General features: G+C 38.2%; 1 protein-coding gene and 1 long non-coding RNA gene across 2 annotated transcripts; both read left to right on the top strand.

The window, feature by feature from the left end:
- Nucleotides 1-924: 924 nt before the first annotated feature.
- Nucleotides 925-4,533, top strand: LOC143863902 (uncharacterized). The gene is made up of 6 exons (XR_013241024.1): nt 925-1,229; nt 1,955-2,008; nt 2,139-2,204; nt 3,290-3,429; nt 3,902-3,931; nt 4,047-4,533. It is a non-coding gene; the product is annotated as an uncharacterized LOC143863902 (long non-coding RNA).
- A 14,992-nt stretch (nt 4,534-19,525) lies between these two features.
- On the top strand, nt 19,526-27,608 carry LOC143863897 (alcohol-forming fatty acyl-CoA reductase-like). The gene is made up of 10 exons (XM_077374676.1): nt 19,526-19,652; nt 19,750-19,853; nt 19,994-20,196; nt 20,295-20,395; nt 20,612-20,804; nt 21,954-22,115; nt 22,373-22,454; nt 25,042-25,308; nt 26,219-26,346; nt 27,206-27,608. The coding sequence occupies exons 1-10, from the start codon at nt 19,562-19,564 to the stop codon at nt 27,357-27,359; spliced, it is 1,485 nt and encodes a 494-aa protein (XP_077230791.1). The 5' UTR covers nt 19,526-19,561; the 3' UTR covers nt 27,360-27,608.
- Nucleotides 27,609-27,871: the final 263 nt, after the last annotated feature.

Below are 27,871 nucleotides of genomic sequence, written 5' to 3'. Positions count from 1 at the left end.
AAGGGCTACAAATGATGAAACTGCTAGGCAGCGCCTGCAAAATGATGTATGCCACTACACTTCATTCTTTCTTGTAATATCATTTTTTAACTCCTCTATCACTCAAGCCTCTTTAAGGAGGAGGTATCATACCTGTGAAACAACCAGTTACTCTAAAAGCTTAAGCTTTTGGAGACGGTGTTATATAATCTTTTATACTTAACACTCCTTTCACGTGTGTGGCCCCTCTTTCTAGGGTTGGCCTACAGATGGCACATGTGGCTCATCTTTTGGGTTTGGTCATTGCATGTGGATTTTTGGTATCAGGGAGGTTTGAACTTAGGACCTTTGGCTCTGATACCATGTGAAAACTACCAGTAACTCCAAACACTACAAGAAAGTTCACCTTCAGCGGCGCTCTTTTACCAACGTTCCAAAAAAACGTCCCTAAATGATATAATTACCGGCGTTTATTTGGTTAACTCCAGTGCATGTAAATTTCATGCGGTCCCGTTGGTAGGAATATTCACCGACGTTCACTAAACGTCCCTAAATGTTGCTAATCAGCGACGTTTGCTATCAAAACGTCGCAAAACATGCGTTTATCCCATGGCTTGGACCAAATTTTGTCTTTGTTTTCAACGACGTTTTGTTAAACGTCGATAAATCGAGGAATAATCACTTTCTGGCTTTGTTTTCAGCTACGTTCAATGAAACGTCAGTTATTCTTATGACACCGGCGGGTTTTATTGACCCTCGGTGAAGGTCTTAGTAAAAACCCAAAATTGAAAGAAATGGACCACGCACGCAAATCCCTTTTCTCCCTCCCGCGAACTGTTTTCACCCTCCTCTTTGTGGACTATCTCTCCGGTAACCCTTTCTCTCCGGCGAGTATCTCTCCGGCATCTTCCTCAATACGTTCAATTGAAGCAGTGCCATGTTGTGCTTAAAGTTTGATTAGAAATACTCTTTATATGATTGCTTTGTGTTATAATTGTGATTTATTTGTGGGTTTTTTCCATTTTGAAATCCTGTTTTAAGGATTTCTTTAGTGTTACAAATGCGATTTGTTTGTGGGTTGTTGCCATTTTTTAGTGTGGATTTGGGTGTGGGTTTTGGACTATCCCATTTTTCAACACAAGTTCCTTCTGGCATTGTTTCCAGTACAAACACATGATTATCTCAGAATTTTGGCACCGACTAGCAGCCCATTCATCAAACTCGACAAACATTGTTATTACTTATGTTTGGTAAGCAATCAAGGAGCCATGTTTCAATATTTATTATGTGCTACCATTTTAACATGGAATGGTTGGTAATAAATGTCAAACAACCTAAATATAAAGCAATCCATGCTTAATTTTTTGCAAACTGACTATGCATTCAAAATACTTTATGAACCCAATAGAATTTTAGCAAATGGTCAATCGAAAACCATGATTTTATAGCACTTCAATAAATCATTGTGCGAAAATGTTCCAACTCACATCTCTCACCTTCCCCATTTTTTAGTACATATTATAATTTTATCAAAATGTGATGGTGGGAATGTGTGTATAAAACTGTTTATTCTTGCATGTCAATTTTTCCATCTCAGATATAAAAAATTATCAGTCTGTCCAACACTAGATTTCGAGTTCTGTTACCATAGATTATAGGTTGGACAATGTTTTATAGACTAAAGAGATATGACCCTTGATGTCCTAATGTTTTGTGTTAAACAACCAGTTAATCCAAAAGCTTAAGTTGTTGGAGAAAGTGTTATTAAATCTTTTATACTTTAAAATCAGTTTCCCTTGTTTTTACATTACCTTATGGTGCTTGTTTTTATACTTTAAAATCTGTCACACTGCTGCCTTGGTGCTTGTTTGGATCAAATGTTTATTCAATTCAATTTGGACCCATTTGGTATCTTATTTCATGACAGAGCACGGAACAAACATTTGAAACTTTATGTGTTTCCACTCTTTGACAGGTTCTACTGAACTTAACAAATGATAATCCTGTAGGCTGTCAGAAAATTACTGGTGTATTACACCGAATTTATAAGCTCCCTTTGTCATCTGAATGTGTCTTAGTCATCTTGAAATCGTCTCTCCCAATAGGTTGATCTTCTTCCTCCCCGTTTTTTTTTTTTTTTTTTTTTTTTGCCCTTGCAGATTGTTTAGAAGAGAGAGGTCTTACAAGGGTGATTGATTTTGTTTCCTCTCTTAACGGCATCTGCGGTATGCCTCAAACCTATAGTCTTTCATCTCATATCTCTCATTTCACATATCAAATCTCTCATCTATCTATTAATTTCTCAGTTATTATGGTCTTTATGGGGGTTTTTTCGGTGATCAAGACAGTTGTGCTCAATTGTCCTCTGATACCATGTAAGGAATCTATCACAGGTTCCACTAGAGAAACCAAGAGAAGAGGAGCACAATAGATACATAGAGAAGACAATGTCAGTGGAGATATACTACTAACCTCTTGGTTGCTGAATTTCTCAATTAATAAATATAATGTTGCAACATATTGAGCAACAATAAATATTACAAGATATTACAAGGATAGGAAAAGAAAGGTGTTGGTGATTGACCAAACTCAAAAGGACAGAGAGGTGGCTGATTGCCAAACTCTAAAGATAGAAAGTGATAAAGTTGGCCGGTAGCCAAACCCTTAAGATGGAAAAGACAAAAACGAAGACATAATGTTTTTTGAGAAAACTCTTAAAACAAGGATGGAACCCGCAAAGTGATCTGTTATCTCTTAAAATCCCCCCACCTTCGGAGCTGATCCCATGAAGAGATAGCACTGAGGTCACGCTCCTCCGAGAGAGGTTTCCGTTACCGGTGAATACATGAACAATGGGTCAAATGGGACTTATCATAGCTCTAAAATTACTGCTGTCACCAAACTGGCAATTCTTTTCTTCTTTCACCAGTGACTTGCGTGATTTAAGTTCAGAATTTCTGTACAATATGATTCAATTTGGATCACCATCATTTTTTGGGGGATTGGAATCTAATTGTAGAATTGTAACAATTTTTTTGCAACCTTATACTGATAAACTCATTTCTTTGACATCAAGATTTTCATCTCCTCATATACGAGTATGAGATTTGTTCTTATTCTGTAACACTACTATAGATACTGTTTTTTCACAGCTTAAAGAGAAAGGTTATTTTTTCATTAAGCCCATTACTGTTTTATATTTGGGTAATGCATAAGCAGTTTTCTTTATGTGTTCCTTTCCTTAAGCTTGTATGCATGCATTCAATTACCCTGTGTAAACTTGTAATGGAAGGAGCTTTTTTTTTTGTAGGTGCAATTGAAGGAGGTGACTGATTAGATTTCTGGATTTGAGACAAGTTACTGGATGTTTTGGGATGCAAATTCACCCTTGAATTTGTTTGCAATCATAGTGAAAAGGATGCTGAAGGAGATCACAGACGTAATGCTGGTGTAGGTTTACATATCATTTTCTGAATTTCTGGGAACTTTGGAAAGTAGAAATTGTTTCTACTTCAGTTAAATAGCAACATGCAATCTGAAATCAAACTAATAATCAAAAGCAGCTAGAGTTATATAGAGATGATGAGCTTTTACAGTACTTCATCAATAGAAAACAACTCATCCAAGTAAAGTCCCAACAATAAGTTATAACCGAGGGGAAAATCAACTATAATTAAAAGAAATCAGATCTCAATATATGTCTACCAAACGAATCCGATCTACTAAATAATATCCATGGCCCAAAAAGGTGTCTAACAGGATATAAGACTAATGGAAGTTAATAGGATAAGACTTCATAGTGTGGTGGAAAGCAAATAGGCAAGGAATAAGGTTTATTAAAAAGCTGTGTTTTATGGATTTGGTAGCTATCTTATTCCAAACACTGGTTGACTTTGGATGCTTTTGAAATCCTTCCTTGCAGGATGTGTTCAATCTACTTCCAAATCTAAATGTGAGTGAACTAATCAAGGCTTTTGCAGATAATGGCATCAATGTTGCTGAAAACTGTATTTTGGCCTTTCATTCATCATCTTGTAATTGTTACATCTAACTTTTTACTCTTGCAGTGAAAAAGAATGATATGATGCTGGTTATTTTCCTTTCGTCCCTCATTCGGAGCGTAATTGCACTCCACAACCTGATAAACAACAGGGTACTGTTGTTTCTCATGATATCAATGCTCAGTTTTTAATCTAAATTCATACTCTTAAATTTCTGCCTCCATGTAGTGGCCAATTCACTATAAATTCTGGGCTCTGTTAAAAATGAAAATTGTTGATAAGTTGATAACTATTTGAATTTCATAACTACTTGAAGATTCACCTCTCTCTCTCTCTCTCTCTCTCTCTCTCTCTCTCTCTCTCTCTCTCACACACACACACAACAGAGAATTGTACGGTGTAAGCCCGTATAGTCCAGTATTTCTCAAAAAGTACAGTAGAGCCCACACCGTAGGATGATCCAAACCGTCCATTTGATGGGCCACAACGTAAATAGGTTGTGCCCAAAAAAATCATTTCCATAGGATGATCCTAGCACTCACATCTATAGATGAATTGCATATTATGGAAACCTCTAGAGATCAGAGGGTTGGGATCATCATATGGAAATGATTATTTGGGCACAACCTATTTACATTGTGGATCATCCTATGGTGTGGCCTTTTATTGTCGATCTATGGATTTTTAGAGGAAGGGATGGAACCTTTTATATAATTTTGTTTCTTGTCATTGTATTTGAAACGATGGATGCCAATATAGTGTCATTTAATGTCCTTTAAATAGTCTTTTTTTAGTACTGTTGGATGTCACACTGAGGAAGAAGTTGTTGGTATATGGGTTGATTTTAGATGGAGATGGAGATAGTTGGTTTGATGATTTTTGTTTGGAGGACCTTCTTGGGTTTAATTTAAATGGAAATGGTGGTTTGATGACTTTGGATGCTTTTTTTTTTCTATCGTTTGGATGCCAATATGTGTATATATATGTTACTTTCTTATGGTGGTACAGGTTTTATACAGGTTCATATTCACTGTGCTGCTTTATTTCCAAAAAAAAATAAAATGCTAATCACCGGCGGTCATAAAACCGTCGGTGAATAATAAAAAGAAAACGCCTCTACATCTTTTACCGACGGTCCAGAACGCCGGTGTATGTCATCTACACCGACGGTTCCAATGAACGTCGGTATAGTTTAAAGAGAAAGTCCTAATTTTTAGTCTCATTTACCGACGCTCTTGGCCGTCGGTGTAAAAAAACCTTTACCGACGTTGTTAACAACCATCGGTGAATGTCCTTTTTGCGGCTCTTTCACCCCTTTTTTACCGACGTTGTTAACAACCAAAGAAGCCTACGTATTCCCGCCTCCACGAGAATCAACGCAACGTAGTTCTTCGCGCCTATTCTAAGCTAGGATGCCTAAGACACCTAGACCTCTATCTTAGACTCGATCTAAAAGACCGGAGTAGTTATTAAAGCTTCTTAAACGATTATTTAAATTCCAGTGAATTGTAGATTTTATGACACCCTATATGCCCTAACTAAATGCAAGTTAGCCCTAAGCCAATGCAGGTGGTTCCTACAACCTATATGTAACTAGGCTGTATTTCCTAAGGAAAACAATGGGATCACTAGCGCATTCTAGACCTAGTCATCAGTCGGCGATGTGAATCGCCAACTGACCGGACGGAGGCGCTCCTATAACTCTAGGACAAACCCCTAACTCTAAAACAAGCACACAATAACCACAACAAATCAAAGACAAATCCCCTAACTCTAAAAGAAATTCTTTATTTAGGAGAAACTCTTAACTCTAAAGGAAGAGCTTTTTGAAAACACGGTTTTAAAGAAAAAAGATTAAAATATATTTATTTACAAAGTTTGGCTGGACCTGAGATAAGAATCTCAAGCTGCACTACGTACCTCGTGGAAGAGGATCAAGCCAACGTAGTTCGAAACGAACTCTCAAACTACGCTTCTAAAAGAAACACTCAACACTTTAGATTTTTTAAGGTTTTTTATGTTTTCAAATGTTTTTTTATGTTTTAAATTTCTAATGTTTTTGGATTTTAAAGCTTTTCCAATACTCTGGACCTTTAAATGTTTTCAATCTTAAAGGGAACACGCAAGTAACACCACAAACTAGGGCAAAGCCCTAAATCTAAAGGGGAAACCCCAAATAAGCAACTAGCGTCTCAAAGAGACAAACCACAACAAGAAAGATTTCGCCCCAAGAACAAAGAAAACAATCTAAGATCCCAAGCAGGGAAGGCTCTAATAAGACTAAGTTAGTCTTGAACGGAAATACTCCTAACTAATGACACCAGGGAGGGAGTAGAAATGAGTCGGAGACTCTCTAATAACACTACCAAGTCAAAGACTCGCTCTAAAAGAGGAGGCCACTCTAACATGAGGCTAGGTAAGCCTCCTAAAGGGGAAACTCTCTATATGAGACAAGGCTTGTCTCTGAGACACAAATGACGTAAACAAGGGTTCTGATGAGACTGGGCAAGTCTCCTATATACAAAGGAGGGGAGCTCTACTCGGACTGAGCAAGTCCCCTAAGGATGTGCTTGGGCTAGCGCCTTCATCGCCCTCATAGAAATGGTGGCTCGCATTCCTTTTGATCAGCCCAACAGATACAACTCAACTGGAGGAAATCTCCTTGGGGCAGATCGTGTTAACCTGCCCTAAAGGCTTGCATGCAACTCCTTCAGTTCACATTGCAGCACTGGACATAGTCAAGACCAAAAGGAAATGTCCACACGGGATGAGGCTTCATTGCAGACAACTAAATAGAACAGACGAAAACACTAAGTAACATAGATAGGACAACAAATAGCGCAACTCTTATCCATTCATCCGCAGGCCAAAACAGCCACAAGAAAAACTTGCCAAAGGTTCCCCCTCTCAATACCTCTCGCCAAATTTCTGGTCGAGTACCAACATAAAAGGTTATTCAGATTATGCCCAAGAAGACAGCAAAGTGTCTAGATAGCTCCACATGTCCAACCCCTTGGCACCAACTCTAGGTAAGCCGAAGCACATCCAAAATAGCAAGAACCCAGAAGATTATAGGAAACCATATGTTGATCTTAAAAGGTCTAGATAAAAACCTTTTACAGCCGCACATCAATAGTTGTAGATCATTGAATCTGCAACTCCAAAAATGACAGAATAGTCTGTATTCGATAATTCTGTAAGATGGAAGGCCAAGAAAACGCTGTCACCTAGAATAAGCAAGACAAGGAGACGGAAGCTTCTAGAAGAACAAACTTTCATCAATATCAACCTAAAGATCCACTCGGAAGAGCAATCAACCAAAGATCCAGTCAACCTAGACATGCGGAAGATTTAGCGGCAATTGTCATGGACACCCTGCAAGCACCAATATATCTTTCATGGTTTAGATGAAGGCATTCCAAGATAAAGCACAAAGATCGCCTTACTGGCTGTGTTTTACATGGGCGAGGCAAGCGCACAATCAGAGTTACTGCCTGAAATAAGAACTAACCCAACGAAATCAAACACAGAGGCAGCACAATAGGAATCGAGATTTTCAAATCCTAAACCCCAGATTCAGGATTCAAGGCCAAAAGAATCAGATAAGACTGGACTTATTAGATTAACCCACCTGTGAAGGTTGAGTTTCTCATAAACCTTTTTCCTGGCAGATCAGTGACACAAGAATCAATACCAAAACTAGCATTTGAAGAGATCAACTATTTTGATATAATTCAAAGACCACAACCACTAAAAAAAATGAGATTTGAAAACCATATCCACGAACTAAGCATCATCCAATCAAAGAGAGAACGAGAACCAAAAGTAATCACCCATAGCTTAAAATATGATAGGGAAGAGTTAGGGAATCAAAGAACAGCGAAGCAAGCCATGACTAACACAATTCATGCGAATGAACTTGATCGAAAGATAAAGTAAGCTGGCGATTACCTCCTCTTGGGTGTGATACGGTGATGAACGATGGCTGGCCGACGATGAAGCTATCGGAAATGAGCTGCCGGAGATCGCGGATATCACCAGAATTAGTAGAAAATTGCTGGAAATGATGCTCGAATGTGATAAAATTTGATTGAACTGTCAACGAAACTTAGAAACCTCCAAAATGAAATGAAACCCCCCCCCCTAAAATCTGTGCCAGAACGGAGCAATAGCAATCCGGCTCATTCCGATCATACGCCGAAAATGGGAGAAGTATAGAGGTAGGTGGAATGAGGAGGTGGAAAATAACCGGAGCCTGGCCGGATTCCGACCGGAATCTCTTCGGAGAAGACAAAGATGGGTTAGGGTTTGGTGATTCTCTCCTCTGCTCTCTTTTTCTCTGTGTGTATAGGTGAAAATGGGCGTAGCTGTGGTGGGAAGAATAATGGGTTTCGGGTAAGGGAGATGGGAGAATCGAATGGTGTGGGTTTGATCGGATTTCGGCAAGCTTGCCGGAGGTGGAAAGGAGGCGAAAACAGGGGAGAGGGTTTGAGGGTTACAGATGGGGTGGCTGAGAGAGGAGGGTTAATGGATCTAATGGTGGCCGCAAATGGGTGTCAAAATGAAATGGGTTTGGGAGAATATGGCCGGAATTAATGGCGGGTGCCGGAGTAGGGTTTTGAGGGTGGGGATTGAGGTGAAGGTGGTGTAGAATGGAGGAAGAAGATGAGGGTTGGAGGAGAAGGAGGGTATGGTGGTGGTGGTAGGTAGGCGAAGAAATGGGGTTGGCCGGGATTAATGGAAGCTCGCCGGAGAAAGTGGGTTTTGGCCTAATCTAGGGTTTATAGGTATTAGGGAAAACGGTGGTCGGAGATTGTCTGATGGTGGCTTGGTGGAGCTGAACAGAGGAAGAGAAGGTGGAGGTGATCAGAGAAGAAGAAGAAGAGGAAGAGGAAAGTGGTGGTCGGAGGTGGGGTCGGCGATGGAAATGGGTGGGGATGGCGGCTCCTCCCCTTCTCTCTTGCGGCTGCAGAAATCCTCCCCTCTTTCTTTTTTTTTCTTTTCTCCAAACCCTAGTCGATGGATGGGCATTTAACTAAGGGAAAATGTTGAATTCGGCCCCCCCTCTTTTCTAATGGACAGCCCACTCTAGTGTATTTGACTATTCTTTTTATATCAATAGGGGGCTGTCCAAGCAGAAAATAGGGGTAAAGATTCCCCTCCCTCTACACGATCCTAACCCTCTAATCTGATCTAATGGTTCATAGACATTGCTTACAACAGAAGCAATAATCAAAATTACCAAATTACCCTTGTAGAGGTTGTAAATCCCCTTTCTACCAGACAAAGATATCCTGCATTTTATAGATAAAAGGAAATGATATCAGCACACCCAAACTGGATGATTCACTCCCCTTCTGCTCACTTTAACAAAGACAAAACAATACAACATTGATAACGGCATAAACTTGGCTTGTCTTATTTTCTAATTTTCGTCCGATTGCCGTGAAATTTTGCAGGGGGGGCCTTGGGGTTATCAATGATCTCTTGGGGAATTTGTACTCACAAATGTGCACAACAAGACGCCCAAAACTCGAGCCTTCTTCTTATTTTGGGCCCAGCTCTTCAGGAATCTTTCAGATCAATTTCGGGATGCTCCGGGACTCGGAATTGGGAATTTTATTCGACTTTGGGGGAAAAAAGGGTCCGGTCGAAATGGGGTGTCTACACACTCTCCCGTGAAGTTGAGGTAAACTCTAACTCCTCTTGTAATTCATCAAGTAGTGATAGTGGAAACATATCTTATGATGAATTATGCATAACTTTGCATTATCAAATTTCTAAAAATAAGGTTCTTAAAAAATCTATTTCAAAATTAGAAAATGAACTTGATTTTTTGAAAAATTAGTGTTCTTCTTACATTTCTCAAGCTAAAGTAAAACTTGAAAATTTTAAACTTGAGATTAAAACCTTTAAGGGTATTTTGGATGAGAAAACTTGCCAATTAGCACAATTTCAAAATGTGGCAAGCTCTTCCAAATCTTATGAAGATGAATTTAATGATTCTTTAAATCAAATAACACATCTTCATAATGAAAATGAAAGGTTAAGATTATGTCTCCATGGATTCCTAAATGGTAATAAAATTATTGACATAATCTTGAAAAAGACTAGTCGTAGACCTAATCATGCCTTTTATGATAGGACTAGTCTATCTAATCCTCATGTTAGATGCCATTACTGTGGAATAAATGTTCATTACCAATTCCAATGTGCATCTAGAATTAGGGATTGTGGTGGAACCAAGAAATCTTGGATTCCCAAAGTCCCCATATGATTCTCTTCATATATGGTTAGATTAGGGGCTCGTTTGCTTAATTATTTGTATATCTTTGAATTTTAAAATCCCCTCTTGTATTGAATTTGTTTTCCAAATAGGGGGAGTTCTATGTTTGTCTTTTTCCTTGAAAAAGGGGGAGCTTAAAATTAAAAATTTTATCCCTTTGATTTCCTATTACCCCATCTTTTTTATAGATGCCAAAGGGGGAGAGAAATCTAGTGTAAGGAAATATATGCATGCTTTTATTGGAAAATCTCTTCTGCTTGTCATCATAAAAAAGGGGGAGATTGTAAGCCCAATGGTTCCTACATTGGCAATTCCCATCTTATTTTGATGATTCTAATACACAAGTGATTTAAGATCACTAATGTGTCTAATTGTCTAAGTTGTAGATCATAATTGCTTAAAGACAAGATTGCTTGGATTAAGGCCAAGAAGCTCTCATTAGACCACTTAGGAAGGCCAAAGACATCGGAGATCCAAGACGCATGAAGACTTGAAGAATCTATTGAAGATCAAAGTCTATTAGAATGTATAAGATCCAATCTTAGTATTAGATTTTAAGATGCATAAATAAAGTTAATCTCACACACCCTAAATTGTTTGAAGTGATTGTCCTTGTGGTGTTCCAACACTTGGGAACCCTCATTTACAATCCCAACTTGGTGTAAAGTTGGAAGGCCAAACAAATAAGAAACAGAATTGAAAATCTGCTGCTGATAGGCTTCTCGGAGCTCTGAGCTCGGAACTCCGAGAAATCCTCGGAGCTCTGAGATTTGGTCCAGTAGAATTTTTCCATCTTCTGTTTGTATTCCCGGAACTCCGAGAGAAATTCTCGGAACTCCGAGAACACTTTAACGGGAAGAAATTTGACCGTTGGGAACTTTGCCAGATTTACGAAAATGCCCCTCAAACGGTCATAATGGGTTTTCCTATATATATTGGGTATTCCAAACTTCCCCATGATTAATCCTAACACTCAAAAACTTCATTTGAACATCCAAAGAGTGATTAAATCTTGTTTATGCCTCTTATCTTCTAAGATTAGGATTTGGATAATTAGGCTCAAATTTGTACATCTTCTACAATTTGTAAACCCTTGTGAGGGATTGTTTTAGGTTCTTTCTTTCTTTATCAAGATTGTATTAGGGCGAGTGTTCGGAGAAGCGGAGCTCACTCTCCGTGGTGAAGATTGCCACCAAGGTTAAAGGCATTCGGAATTTTAATCGGCATTGATCTTCGCCGAAGTTAAGAAGATCGAATAGTGAAGCCATCAACGGGTTTGGTTGGTGGAGTGGAGTAGGCCTCGCGTTAGAGGACCGAACCACTTTAAATCTCGGGTGCATTCTCTCTTACTCATGCTCTTAATTTGCATTTGCATTTAGGATTTAACTTGTGTGCTTCATTGTCATTCTTCATCTCTTAATATTCTAAATTTGGGTTAAAGTTTTCAAAAGCATAAAACTTTTTAGCAACCTAAAATTTCCCTCCTCATAAGTTGCCGTACTAGGGACCACCCTTAGAATTTCATGCTTGATCTATGGTTCATTCCTTAGTCTAGTCTTTCCAAGATAATGTCAATTTCTCTATAAGAGAACCAGACATGAATGCATCAGGTAATTTCATACCTTCCTTAGCCAATTCTCTAACTAAGAATTGATACTCATCAATTTTTCTAAACACATTTTTACTATCTTTCATGACAAAATCCAAAAATTTTCCTATAAAATATTTCTTATTTCTAACATTTTTTAAGTGCACATTTTCTATGTAGTGCATGCTAAATATTCAAAGAATGTGTATCATAATAGTATACATTGTATAATTCATTTAATATTCCATTCAAGTTATGATAACTGCAAACATAATCAGCTTGATTCCATCCATTAAATCACATTGCGTTTTCAACTGGTGATGGTTGGGTAAGTGCAACAGCCACCCCAATTTGCTTTAATGAAAATAGAATATGTTGTTTCCACCACTTGTAATTTGAACCATTGAACTGTTCGATTTTTGAAACATCAAGAACATTGGTTACACTGATGTTTGTAACAATGGTGGAAATAGAGGAGGACTTGGGGGCCTCAGTAGCCATAATATCAAAATATGATTCTTGATATATATTGTTGGAACAATAGATGTATGATGGATGCTCAATAATATATATATGGCGAAACCGAGTTTGAAGATTGTTGAAAAAACAAATTACTAATGAAAGTGGAGAGACAGATGCACTAATCGATTTTGACGACATAACCCTTGCTTGAAAAAAAAAAATTGTTTGTTGAATGAAGAAGAAAGCTAAGTCTTTCCACTTGATCACTCTCCTTAAGTATCGTATCCGCCCCCTACTGTACAATCCAGGATCCTTGGACCAACCTCCAAGATAAAACTTCTCTTAGGCTCCAATAGACATGAACTAGCTTATTGATCTTCATAGAATCACTTAAGAACTGCTCAAACATAGAATGGATATGGAGGAACATAGTGCGGAAAAACCTTAAGGAGAAAATCATTCTTTCGTCTATGTCTATATTGTTTTTTATGTATCTGTATTCTGGGTGCTGGTGTTCTTCCTTCTTTATAGAGAATACCACCCCCAATTCGAAAGGAAGGTATGCCTCTTCAGAGAAGACGGACCACAACATTTAGAAAACGGTAATAAAGATGTTAGATATAAATGGATGCTTAAATGGAGTCTGTTCATAAATAAAAACTATTTGAAACTTAATTGTAGATTTTGGACGACAAACAAGTCATTTAGGATGTAAAATAAAAGATTTTTTTATTGATGACCAAGACCTAGACCTCGGACCATGGCCACGACCGAACGCGGCGAGTGTGTTTGTTTATTTTAGTTCATGTAAAACTTGGCTCACCCAAACAATTTTAATGCTCCTTGAAAGGCCCAAGCCTTTTCCTGTGTACCACCTCTTATAAGGAGGAAAATGTTTCTTTCACTTTTCAATATGGGATTAAATGCCTTCCATTGGCTTTCAAACACACCCTCACAACAAGCATGGTTTTGGGTTTGAGGTTCAAGGCAGGTACGCTTCGCTACCATGAATTTATTTCATGATAAATTAGCTTTTCCATGTGGTGAGGAGGCTGGGCGAGGGATTTTTTTCCCGGAATACATGGGAGAGTCAGTGAGGAGAGGATAAGAAAAGCCTGAAAAATCACGAAACAAAAAACTCTACTCCAAATGTGATGGACTTTTGCTAACTTTTTAGCCACTGCTCACCCTCGACTCATTCCTGCCCTCTCAAATTCCTCCTTCTCCCACCAATTACATGACATGGAGACACTGATTTATCATGAAAAAAATCCTGGCTTAAAAGACAAGAACCCATGGATTTGCAGATTACATACACTACTATCGTCTATAATTTCATATTCTTCAAATTAGTTACTTGATTTATGACTTAGTTTGTTGACATACAAAAAAAATCATTTATTGACATGGGGTATCCACACCCCAATTTTTAGGGCGGGATTATTCCCTAGGATGCGCACAACCTCCTGTTAACCACGCGCATCGGGGAAGCCCGGGGGATTTGAACTTGCGTCGATGGGGACCATACCTATGACTCTAAGCAAAAGAGCCACACCCGTACGGGTTACATACCCCAAATTTACCTAACAAGAAATTTTAAAACATGTTAATGCTCCTGTAATCGATCTCTCTCTCTCTCTCTCTCTCTCTCTCACACACACACACACACACACACACACACACACTAACTGTAAATAATTTTCTTTGGGATCTTCTTCATAACCTTCATGTCTTGGATATCCTTCACTTCAAAAGGCAATTTGATTCATTCAATGACATTCAGCACCGAAAAGAGGTTTTAGAGAAATCAAGAAAATTTTGGTATTTATGCATAATACCATCTTACTTTATGTACTTTGGGTAACTGTAGAACCTTCGATGTCTTTATAGTGAATTATGGTAAGGGGAAGTTGAGATGCGTGCCGATAGATAGAAGGATGATTCTCGATGTGGTAAGCTTGCTCCCTATGGTTCCTTTCATAGTTATGAATGTATAATACATGTATGTATTAAGTATAGTGTGTGGCATCCTTCCTGAAGTTGCATAAAAAAAAAGGGAACTGTTGAAAAAATGTCCATTTAACACGTAAATGTGGATGATTTTACCGTTTTTTGCCCTCCCCACATATCTGTATTATTTGCAAACTCTGTGGCATTAACACGTCGCTGGTAATTTTGAATCTTGATTTGCTAGTCACCTTCTCCAAACGCTACGTCTCGCCCATCCTTTGCAATTGTATGTATTCAGAGATTTGTCTTATTAGATTGATGAAAAACTACACCGAAATACTATTTCTTGAAAGGTTGCTAGCAATAATAAGTAAAGAAAGAAGCTAGCAATAATAATGACAATTACGAAAAAACGGGCGAGTATAAATTTGTCTTATTAAATGGGCGGGTATAAATTTGCCCACTTACCTGTCCATTTTCCCCCTCTTTCTCCTCCACAGTATGAAGGGTTGGGATGATTCTATGGAGCTGATTTTTTTGGGCACCCCTTATCTACGTCAGGGCCTATCAAATGACCGGCTTGGATCACCCAAAAAATGTGGGCCCACCAGCTAATATGAGGGGCCGCTCACAATCACTTTCCCCTATATATATATATGAGTAAATAGTTCCTGAGGTGGCGCTAGCGCTACCTTATATGAGGTGGCGCTCGCAAAACATAGGAGGGCTACTTTGTTTGGATGATCCAAAGCATTCATTTGATAGGCCCTCACATAGATAGGGTGCCCACAAAAAATCAGGTCAATAGGATCATCCTAACCCTTCCATTTGTGGAGGTTTAGATATATGGAGGTTTATACCCATCCATTTTAAGCTCCACAAATGAAGGGTTAGGATGACCCTATGGACCTGATTTTTTGTGGGCACCATATCTATGTGAGGACTTATCAAATGAATGCTTTGGATCATCCAAACAAAGTGGGCCCCCCTATGTTTTGTTAGCGCCACCCCATATAAGGTAGCGTTAGTGCCACCTCAGGAACCTCTCTCTCTCTCTCTCTCTCTCTCTCTCTCTCTCTCTCTCTCTCTCTCTCTCTCTCTATATATATATATATATATATATATATATATATATATATATATATATATATATACACTCACACACACATATGTTAATATGTCTATATTTACACACACACATAAATAGAGGAAAGTGTTTTTGCGCACGTGCGCAGGGAGCTCTCTGCGCACAAGTGGCTTAAAAAGCCACCGGTTGGTCGCGTTTTGTGGACCCTGCAGAGGTGGACCCGCCATACCAACAAACTGGTGGCTTTTTAAGCCGCTCCCTGCGCACGTGTACAGAAAGACTTTTCTCATATATATATATATATATATATATATATATAGAGAGAGAGAGAGAGAGAGAGAGAGAAAATTGTTGGTGCGCTTAAGCTCACCAAACTTATGGTGCGCTTAAGCGCCCAATCACATGGGTCCCACATTTTTTGTGGTGGTCCAAACCATTCATTTGCAAGGCCCTATCATAGGTAGGGTGTGTACCAAAAATCAGCTCCATAGGATCATCGTAACCCCTCCATTTGTGGAGGACAAAAATGGGCAGATTTGTGGACAAACAATGTCTGTCCATTTTGACCTCCACAAATGGATGGGTTAGGATGATCCTATGGAGCTGATTTTTGGTACACACCCCATCTATGTAAGGGCCTTTCAAATGAATGATTTGGATCATCCTAACAAAATGGGCCCCCATGTGATTGGGCGCTTAAGCGCACCATAAGTTTGGTGAGCTTAAGCGCACCAACAATTTCCTCATATATATATATATATATATATATATATATATATATATATATATATATATATATATATATAGAGAGAGAGAGAGAGAGAGAGAGAGAGAGAGGTTTTCACACACTACCTTAAAATACAATGGAGGGCATATTGTTTGGGTGATCCAAACCATTCATTTGATTGGCCCTCACATAGATAGGGTGTACATAAAAAATCAGCTCCATAGGATCATCCCAACCCTACGATTTGTGGAGGTAAAATGGACGTGTATAAACCTTCACAAATCTGTCCATTTTTTGCCTCCACGGTTTGAAGGGTTAGGATGATCCTATGGAGTTGATTTTTTGTAGACACCCTATCTATGTGAGAGCCAATCAAATGAATGGTTTGGATCACCCAAACAATATGGGCTTCCACTGTTAGTTAGTGCATTTATTGTGGCTCTGAAAACTGTAGATGCAATGATGTGGATCCAATACAAAATAAAGATATGCAATAATTCAAATTCAGTGGCCAAAAAAGGCATTTGGAGACATGATTTTAATAGTTCATTTTGCTAAGACCAATCTAAGGTAGATAAGTGGGGTTGGAATTTTAAAACGGTTACTTGTATTATCCTCGGCATTATAAAATCTTTTATCCTACCTAAAAATATGTCTATGGTGTATTAAAGCTTTAAATATTAGTTTTTTATTTTCAATTGTTCAAAGTTGTAAATTTTCAATTCTAACGTCCATGTTTGTGGGGTATTATTCTTTCATTTTAATACTACACTATTAGCTATAATATTGCCCAACTTATGATCAGTCTAGAGACTCATCTAGTGGGCCCTATTTTGTATATTTTCTGGCCCAGAAATCATGTTGATTAGATATCTAAGTTATCATTTTCAGCATTTAATCACTAGTGGAGCTATTTACAAATTCTTAATTGCAGGATTAAGATCTTCTAATCAGCATGATTTTTTGAAAGTGGGGCCCACAAAATCTTTGGTCCAGTTTGGTCAGAGATGGGCCCCACCTGCTGCCAGTGTGGAAAAAGGCGCCCTTCCAGATATATTTAAGGCTATGAAGTTTTTAGTTTAGCAAGTGGTGTGTGAGAGAGAGAGAGAGAGAGAGAGAGAGAGAGCTAGGATGGGTGGGAAGACTGTGGAGAGACTAGAGAAGGCAAGAATGAGGAGAGTGAGAAAATGCACAAAATGAGGAAAAGAAAGACTCTAATCAAAATACAATTTATTTTGGGGAAAATTATCAGCACATCCATGTTCTAATAATTGCACAAACCTAGTTTGTCTTTTCTTTTTTAATCGACTTGTGAAAGCTTTTTGGGAACTGTAATGACCTCTGACAATTCATTAGATAATAAAAGACAAGATGGATTAGTGCAAATATCAAAACATGGTTATGCTAATAAAAGTACAGCAATTAATACTTTCCGTAACAAACAAATAAGTTTCCCCCTTTTCTTCCTTGGGCCAACTCGTTTTATCGTAAAAAAGTAGTTATAAACTTATAAATGCACTACAGGGGGTGGCTCAAGTAAGAAATGGGGGCGAATATATCACTTCCCTTCCATTTAGTTTGGCCGGCCACGAAAAGGCAGTTACCGGGCGGAATCTTCCATTGAAGTGGATGTGAGTCATGTGACTGTGCCCCTCTTAAAATCCAGCTGGATCGCTCAAGGGCGGCAATGATATTTTCACCCCCCTCCCCCTGTAGTACGCATTTAGCCCCATTTTAAAGGTGATTTGATGTCAAACAGCGTTAAAGTTTCCCACTGTTCCAGTTATCAAGGGGCGAATGCGTTAGAGGGTAAGTGAGAGGGAAGAATATTTCAGTAGGGCTCGACCTCATTGTAATAAGATGAGGTGCACCAATGAGTATGCCGTAACTAAACCACCTTCAAATGATATGAACCGTTTGTTTGACATGTAACTCAAATTGATCTGCTATGACAAAAATAATGCCAATACCCTCTCCTTACATTCAATTACGTGTACTTTTCCCAATACACACTACCCAAGTAGTTCGTATTGGGAAATATAAATATGTGCATAACATATCTAGTAAGCATAGTAATGTGAATAGGGTGCGCCCAAAAAATCATCTTCATAGGATCATCCTAACCCTTTGAACCGTGTAGGCAAAAAATGGATTTTACCTCCACAAATCGTAGGGTTGGGATGATCCTATGGAGCTGATTTTTTGTGGACACCCTGTGTAGAAACCGTTTTCTCTCTCTCTCTCTCTCTCTCTCTCTCTCTCTCTCTCTCTCTATATATATATATATATATATAGAGGAAAGTGAAGCTACACACTAGTGTAGCTAATTTAGCTACACTGCCGGCTTAAAATACAATGGGCCCACATTGTTTTGGTGATCCAAACCATTCATTTGATAGGCCCTCACATTTGATAGGCTTCTATGGAGTCTGTGATCTATTTCTTCCATCCATATGTAGAAAACGTTTCCATCTATGTGAAGGAAACGTTCGAAAAGTTCCATGAATCCTGAGGTAAATGCAATATGAAAGATTGCAATTATCACTTCTATCTTTATGCATGAATTGCAATTTCCAATTTCCATCTATACGCCGGTGCCATTTAGAGAATATTTCCAGTACGCCCCCTCAAGTTGGAGCGTGAAGATTCTTGACACCCAACTTGACTAGAATGAAGCGGAAATTGGCCTGTCCTTGTGCTTTTATAAAGACATCAGCAAAGATGCTACGAATGTTTAATGGAATAAAGTAACCGCGATTCTTTAATTTTTTGGATGGTATGCCAATTATTTTCCAAAATAGAGACTAATTGGCAAATATGAAATTCTTAAGCATTACTTAGCAATAATTTTACAAAGCAGGGACTAGTTGGCAAAAATTCATTTTTTTTTTCCGCAACACGACGTCTTTAGGGAAAAGTAAGACATGCAAAACAGTGGCACATGTTCCCTTAGTATTACTAGATGCACTCCTTTATAAATGGTGGGCATATTAATCTTGTTCATAATTTAATATCCAAGTTTTATGCCTTTTTTGGTTATTTACGATCAACTAGCTCGCTCTCTCTCTCTCTAGTTTTTTTTTTTAACGGTAGAGAGAGAGAGAGTCTCTATAGTATTGACTATAGCTTAATTTCCCAAGATTAAAAAATACGTAGTTGGTGAACACTGGTGAATAACTATTCCTCAGTCGGTTTAGTTTAAGCGTTAATTATATGACTTAACCTGTTCGTTTAACAACATTCACCAGCATGAGTGGATGAATGTTGGATAAACGAACAAGTTTTAACCCTTACATCACAGAGGAGAATACATCTCTCTATCTCTCTCTCTCACCCTTTTGTTTTTCTCTCAACGCATAACTATCCACTTTCTTGTGCCACATCATCCTACTTGCTTGTATAAATACATTACTCACATTCGAGTGACACAACATACCTTTCTTCATTGAGGGCTTTAGCTTTACATATTATTTACTCTGAAATGGATTTCCAAATGGATTTGGGGTGTATTTTACAATCCTTGGAGAACAAAAGCATCTTAGTCACTGGTTCTACTGGCTTTCTAGCAAAAAGTATGTTCCTCACTCTTTTTTATCTTCTTTCTCATTTCTCTCCTCTTCATTATCACCCAAATGTACTGATATGTTTTCCTGTCAAATGAATGTATAGTTTTTGTGGAGAAACTACTTAGAGTTCAACCTCATGCGAAGAGGCTTTTTCTTCTTATAAGACCCACAAAAGATGAGACTGCTAAGCAGCGGTTGCAAAATGATGTATGCCACTACCCTTACTTCTCTATATAATATATGTACTTTCTTTACTCCTCTATCAATCAAGTGGCTTCAAGGAGGCAATTCAATATCACTTGCACCAAGATGTTAGGTATCATATCTTAACTTTGTTTTATTGTCAGGTTATGGAGAAGGAGGTGTTTAGGGTACTGAGAGAGAAATATGGTAAGAGTTTTTATTCATTTATATGGGACAAGGTGACTCCTCTTGCAGGGGATATTGCTTATGAGAACTTGGGAATAGAGGAGAATAGTCTCAAGGAAGAAATGTGGAGAGAAATCAATGTTGTTGTAAATGTAGCTGCTACTACAAACTTTGATGAGAGGTGATGATGGATAACAAACAGTTAATGAAACCATTTTCTTCTCTTTTTTTTCTTTTCAAATTACTAATTACTATTTTTTTTAAATTATTGACTTATAGATATGATGTGTCCTTGGTTACTAACACAATGGGAGCTAAGCACGTTTTGAAGTTTGCAAAGAAATGTGTGAAACTAGAGATGCTTCTCCATATTTCAACTGGTGAGTCTCTCTCTCTCTCTCTCTCTCTCTCTCTCTCTCTCTCTCTCTCTCTCTCTCTCATCTTATTCTTGAAGCTCTATTTTCTCCTGCTCCTTTTCTCTATATTTCCTTCGCTTCACACCTCTTTATCTTATTTTTTTGTAATTAGGAATTAGTTTCTTTTCGAAGTTTGATCTTTCAGCCCTCTAATGAATCAAATTTCATATGGTGTTCTAGCGTATGTTGCTGGGGAAAAGGCAGGACTCATATTAGAGAAACCTTTTAACATGGGTGAAACACTAAATGGAAGCATGGGTTTAGACATTGAAGCAGAGATGAAATTGGCAAAGGAAAGATTGATGGAACTTCGTGATGATGGAGCTGAGAGAAAAGCAGAAACAATTGCTATGAAAGAACTTGGAATCCAAAGGTTTGAAAAACTCAACTTGGATCCACCAAAGATTGCAAATATTAAGATCAATGTTTCTAAAAACAGAATTGATCAAGAATTGTTGGTCCCAGTAAATGAATCGTTGTGAAAAATATGAAATTTTGTAATACATAAAACTAAATGAAGTAGCTACAGAGACACACTAGTGTAGATGTTATCTACACACTAGCTTAAAATATAGTGGGGGCCACAATGTTTGGGTGATCCAAAGCATTCATTTGATGGGCCCTCACATAGATAGGGTGTGCCCAAAAAATCGGCTCCATAGGATCATTCTAACAATTCGAACCGTGGAAGCAAAAAATGGAAAGATTTGTGAAGGTTTATTAACGTCTATTTTACCTCCACAATTCGTAGGGTTGGGATGATCCTACGGAACTGATTTTTTTGGGCACACCCTATCTATGTGAGGGCCAATCAATTGAATTCTTTGGATCACCCAAACAATGTGGCCCCCACTGTATTTTAAGCTAGCGTGTAGATAACTTATCTACACTAATTTAGGAAAAAGTTAAAACATTGTTTATAAAGAAATTTAAGGAAAAGTCAAAACATTGTTTAAAAAGAGAAACCATAACTTTAAAGTATATGCGTGGTACATAATGGGATTGTTACATTTCTTTCTTTCTTTCTTTTTTCTTGTTATTCATTTACCTACACAATAAAACCTTTCGGTAATTTCGGTTTTGGAACGTTTTGCTTTCGGTGTTGACCGACATATCCGAAATTTCGGATTTCGGTCAAAATTTAAAACCTTGCTCATAACTACTTACATATGAAAATTTCATAAAGTTTTTTCATGATTACATAGCACGCTTAATGGTACAAATGCGTCATTTGTTACTCCACAAATTGATGAAATCTTTGGCTATCCCGCGACCATGATGTTTGGATTTTTCTTTCCACTCCAAAATATCTATCGGATGACTAATTAACTATAGGTCTATGGCTCAACCTAAAGTCATTGAATTCAAGTATGCTGCCTATTTTGGAAATGCCTATGGGATGAATATTGCTCAACGTATAGTAACTAGTTCAAGAATTTGCCAATTAATTCTTCCCAAACAAGCTATATGCCGTTTAATTATTCCATTTGTTTCTCCATCTCTGCCCCTTTATTTCTTTCAGGGCTCGATTCTTTGGTTGGCCAAATACCTATGTTTTTACAAAGGCGATGGGAGAAATGCTTCTTGGACGATTTAGAGAAAATGTACCTCTAGTCATCATACGCCCAACTATCATAACAAGCACTTATAGAGAGCCTTTCCCTGGGTGGATTGAAGGCAGCAGGTAACTTAAAAGGGATTTATAGAGATTGTTGCTCCGGAAATCTCTCTTATTTTTACAAAAGAAGTTATTTCCTTGGGTTCTTCTTGTAAACTTCACCCCTTGCATATTCTTCACTTAATTATAACTCTAATTTGATGAATTCAATGACATTCAACACTGGAAAGAGGTTACCATCACATGTAGAGAAATCAAGAAAATGTTGGTATTTAGGTAGAATGCCTTGCTAATCATACTTTATGTACTTTGGGTAACTGCAGAACCATTGATAGCTTTATTGTGAGTTATGGTAAGGGGAGGTTGAGATGCATACCGGCGGCACATAGGGAGATTCTCGATGTAGTAAGTTTCCTCCATATGCTTCCTTTCTTATTTATGAATGTATGACACATTTGTACGTTATAGTTTGTGTTGTGAAAAAAACCCACAATAGCAACATGCAATTTCAATGGCAAAGCAAAATGAAACAGGCAAACACAAGCAACACATGAAGACACAAAGGTTTATGTGGTTCGGCGTAAAGCTTACATCGACGGTAGAGGCTACGAGAAAATCCACTATAGGAATTGGAGATTACAAGAGGAAATTGGTAACTCTCACCAAACCCACCCAGAAACACTAATACACCCTCCGCACCCTTTCTGAAAAGCTAGGATGCAAAATAAGCCCTAAAACCCCTTATACAAATTAAGTGGGTCAAAACAAGCTTACCTGAACTGGGTCCAACTCAGTTAAATAGTGGGTCAGGTCACACATTTTAGGATCCAACCAGGTTGAATTCAAGCCACGTAACTCAACAGTTTGTGTGTGTTCTGTCACGCCCCGACCTCACTTTGTAGATATTGTCCAGTTCTGGGTCATCTACCCTTCCCGGTTATGTTTTCCAGCAACACTAACCGTGTCCGGCCCACTCCGCGGGGCCCGTCCCTTGCAAATGCTGAAAACACGTCTACACAGGGAATGTGAGGGTCTACACATAACCCATGAACTTTAGCTCTCCGGTTCCGATGTGGCCATGTAGATATTGTCCGGTTCTAGACCGCAGCCCTCCCCGGTTTTGCTTTTCCACAGAAACGCGTCTACACAGGGAATGGGGGTCTACAACATATAACCTAGGAACTTTCGCACTCCGCTTCCGATGTGGGACTATTACAATCCACCCCCCTTAAAGGGCCCAATGTCCTCGTTGGCACATCATACTAGAGGAGGTACGGCTCTGATACCATATTTGTAACACCCCAACCATCCATGTAGATATTGTCCGGTTCTAGGCCGCAGCTCTCCCTGGATTTGTTTTTTCCGCTGAAAACGTGTTTACACAGGAAGAGGAAAAATCCACATATATAGCCCAGTAACTTTTCCTCCCTTTCTGATGCGGGATCTTTCATCTTCTTACATAAGTTGCATGTGAAAAAACAAAAATAGGAGACAGGTACTTAATGTCACTAATAAAATAAGAAATGTTGTGATCGTAAATCCGGATCAAATTACAAAAACAGTAAAGAAAATAAAACAGAAACACATAGTGGAAACATTTAGATTGCTTGGCAATGTGCGTACATACACTAAGTAGATGAGAAGATTTCTACCTAGTTATAGTTACAAGCTTATCTCTCCTTCAAAACCATAGAAATTGAAATTGCTCCATGTGACCCCATGGTTTTAAATTTCGACCGAAATCCGAAATTCGGTGGAGACTGACACTGAAATTGACCAAAACCGAAACGGTCATTTATTTCCGCCGAAATTTCGGAATTTCGGTCTAAATTTCGGTCGAAATTTTGGTTTTTCCGAAATTGGACCAAAAAAAACTGTTTTTTTAATATTAATTTAATATTTTACCAAAATTTCAACCGAAATTTAATATCAAATAAAATAATCATTTCGGGTTATGTACCAGATTTCGAAATTTCGAAATTCGAGGGTCCGAAACCGGTACCGAAGCTGAAATTTTAAACCTTGGTGACCCCAAATCGGAGCCCCTTGGAGGATATAGCTACTCATTAAAAACACCAAAATTACAGTTACATAATATAAGACATCTATCACTATAAATTAATGGATAGTACCCATTTGCATCTTGTTAGAAAATATTAAAAGGTAATTAATGTTCACAAACAGTACACTCCAAGAAATAGAGATTTTGGCGATGATTTTTTTAAATCAGTCTAATAATAATATTAAACATAATTTTTTATATTAAAATAGGGATTTGCTAGTAACCATCGCAGAAGGCATTTCGCGATGCAACAGCCCATCCGTGAAATGTCTTCTGTGATGGTCCCTAGCAAATCCTATTAAAATATATAAAAATAAAAACATTAAAATTATAAAAATATACCTTTCACCACAGTTTCTAAAACTCCACCACCGGCCTAGAGTATTATTAGAGATGGATTTTAAAAGTCTATCGCTAATTTTCAATTATTGGAGACGGAAATTACTCCATCCGTAAAAGGAGTTTTTCTTTTTCTTTCGAGAAAACGGTTCCTACACACATGTGTAGATAAGTTATCTACACACTAGTTTAAAATACAGTGGGGGCCACATTATTTGGGTGATCCAAACCATTATTTTTAAGGCCCTCACATAGATAGGGTGTCCACAAAAAATCAGATCCATAGGATCATCCTAACCATTCGAACTATGGAGGCAAAAAATGGACTAATTTGTGAAGGTTTAAAGACATCCATTTTACCTCCACAAATCGTAGGGTTGGGATGATCCTATGGATTTGATTTTTTGTAGACACCCTATCTATGTGAGGGCCTTTAAAATGGATGGCTTGGATCACCCAAACAATGTGGGCCCCCACTGTATTTTAAGCTAGTGTGTAGAGAACTCTCTACACATATGTGTAGGAACCATTTTCTCTTTCTTGTAATGGTAAACTTATGGGTTTTGACATCACTTTTGCAATCTGATACAGATCCCAGGAGACATGGTGGTAAATGCTATGATAGTAAGCATGGCGGCTCATTCAAGACAACCCTCCATATTCATCTACCACATTGGTTCGTCTGTGCAAAATCCTTACAGTATCCCCAAGCTTGGGGATAATATGTACCACTACTTTTCTAAGAACCCATGCATCACAGACGATGGAAGGCCCATCAGGGTTTCTAGGACAACAATCTTCAATGCCATGGATACCTTTTGGCTATACATGACTCTACGTTACATGCTACCACTCAAGGTTGTTTTTGCAAGGATGTGACTTTTTTACCTATAAATTCATAATCTGTAAAATATATAGCGATTAGTCATCAACAATCACGATTTGGCCAAAAAATTCAACCTCTTAATTTTTTTTCCGGGAAGCCTCTACTTCGATGGATCTAGCATGGGCTATGCCGGTGCGATGGGCATTGGGTGTTCTGGAAGATGAAAGGCTGACTCAGCCAAATGGGCCTTTTCGGGTCTTATTGGAATCAAGGATTCTAATGACGCGGAAGTTAGAGCCATAACTTCAAGCATCAGATTAACAGTTTGAGAAGATATGGACACCGTCATTGTGGAGGGTGATTCCATCAATGTGGTAAGATGGTTGGATAAGAGACATCTTCACCCTTGGAGTTTCTCTGAGATGTTAGATGAGATCTTGGACTATGTGGAGGTCATCTTGCTCAACATCAACATGTTCGGAGGTTGACTAATAATGGAGAGGCGGCTAGCCATAGATGGTGCCCAGCGGTAGAGATCATAACACAGACTCACAAATTTGATGGGGTGTCCTAGATCCGAATGGAGAGCACCATTGTACGAAAATGCCCTTCATATTTTCATTGATTTATGTCTAATTATAACTTATAAGGGGTATTTCGTTAAATTAATTTTAAAAAACCTACTCAAAAAGACTCAAAAAGTAGACACGAAATCACTCCAATAAGGGTTCTGAACAGATTGAATGATTGGTCGTCAAACAAAAGCCACCGATAGGACAATTAGGGTTGGCAAAATACAACCTTGGTTGGGCTAGGGTTGGACTCAACCCGACCCATCTTGGCCCAAGTGGCACCCTTACTAAGAAGTGATGGTCATAACTGGTAGTCTCCATATTAATGGTCCCTTTTAATGCCTGTTTTTATGTTGAGTTTTCTCTTTAGGGCTTGGGATTAGCGAATGCAGTATTTTGCAAGCATTTCGATCATCTATACAATGGTCTCCGTCGAAGGTACAACTTCACCATGCGTTTGATCCATCTGTACAAACCATACTTGTTTTTCAAAGGAAGGTATGTCTACTTTCTACTCCCTATTGCAATTGACAATTATTAAGATGCTAGTAAAGATTGCATTTGTTAACCATTTTTTGGAATGATTCCCTAGTTTCATGTTTCTAAGAATGAAATATTTGAAAAAAGAGATTTGCCAGGGACCATCCCAGAAGGCATTTTACGGGAGTGTCTATTGCATGATAGAGCAGCAACATAGACTCAGATTTTGTCTTATTCATTTAATTCATCTGAGGTGGCTGCTCTCTCATGCAACAGCCGACCAAATGCCTTATGAGATGGTCCCTAGCAAAATCCTTGAAAAAATTGTTTGGGTATAAAAAGAATGATGTCAATTTTTACATAAGACCAACTTTTTTGGAGTGAAATGGAGCTCAACCATTGAGCTACACACCGAACCCCAACACAACATATGTTAACTACGAACCCCCCTCTCATCATATTACACCTCCCTCTCATCATATTACACTTTTCTTCTTGAATGTAATAAATCCCCAACCCCACAGTGTATTGTCTGGAGATGCTGTAATTATCTACAGCCAATAATTGACGACCCGTGCCCAACCCACCCCGCAGAGCCCCACCTCTTGGAGATGTTATAATTAAATACATCTACACAGTTGAGGGGAGAGTCCACATATAGAAATGAGTTCAATATGGGTATTTCTTGTAGTGATTATTTGCAAGTAATCGTGATTACTTTCAAAACGATTTGAATATAAGATTATATGCAAATTATTTTAAAGATATCCAAAAAAACCCATATTCTTCTTCTTTGTTTAAGTTAGATATCTAAAATGATTGGATACTCATGTTCTCAAAATTATTTAGCGCTTATGTTCCTACCCATGTTTGGCAGGTTTGACGACTTGAACTCAGAGAAGTTGAGGATGGCAATGAAAGATAATGGTGTGGTAGATGAGATGTTTTGTTTCGACCCCAAGTGCATCGATTGGGAAGAATATTTCATGAAAATTCACATCCCGGGTGTTGTAAAGCATCTATTCAAATGAAAAAAGTAACATGGTTGTGTGAAGTCATGCATTCAATCTTGTTAGAATAAGATCTGGCCATTAGATTGTTTTTCAGATTAGGCAACTAGATTTAGATTAGGTATTTAAGTTTAAATAAGATTATTCTTATCTTTATCTTCTTCAATTATCTTTAACTTTTCTTGCTTATCCCCTAAGTGCTCTATGTAACCATTGTTTAGGATGTGACAGTAACCAATCAAGATTTGTGGAAATTCATTTTCTTTTCAACTCTCCCGAGATAATGATCATTTTATCTAAAGTCTCTCTCTCTCTCTCTCTCTCTCTCTCTCTCTCTCTCTCACACACATCTTGTTATCAAATTCAAAAGCATCATATACCACAAGAATCAAACATAACATTGTTGCCAATGTTTAGCAAAGAAAGATGTTTCATAATGTTAGAACTATTTGGAAGGGGTAAAAACAGGAAAAAGCATATATTCTTCCAAGTTTGCATAAAATCTCCAACCATGTGCATTCCTCCAAATTTGT

This window comes from Tasmannia lanceolata, unplaced genomic scaffold, assembly GCF_043159265.1.
Source record: "Tasmannia lanceolata isolate RefF3 unplaced genomic scaffold, GAP_Taslan_0.1 ptg000044l, whole genome shotgun sequence".
NCBI classification, from domain to species: Eukaryota; Viridiplantae; Streptophyta; class Magnoliopsida; order Canellales; family Winteraceae; genus Tasmannia; species Tasmannia lanceolata.
The sequence above is the reverse complement of the archived record's forward strand: the minus strand, read 5'-3'. Positions and strand labels throughout refer to the sequence as shown.

Coding starts and splice junctions, on each gene's coding strand:
- LOC143863897 (XM_077374676.1), top strand. CDS start 19,562: ATGGATTTCCAAATGGATTTGGGGTGTATTTTACAATCCTTGGAGAAC. Junction 20,396..20,611: donor GCTTCTCCATATTTCAACTG/GTGAGTCTCTCT, acceptor ATGGTGTTCTAG/CGTATGTTGCTGGGGAAAAG. Junction 22,116..22,372: donor GGGTGGATTGAAGGCAGCAG/GTAACTTAAAAG, acceptor GGGTAACTGCAG/AACCATTGATAGCTTTATTG.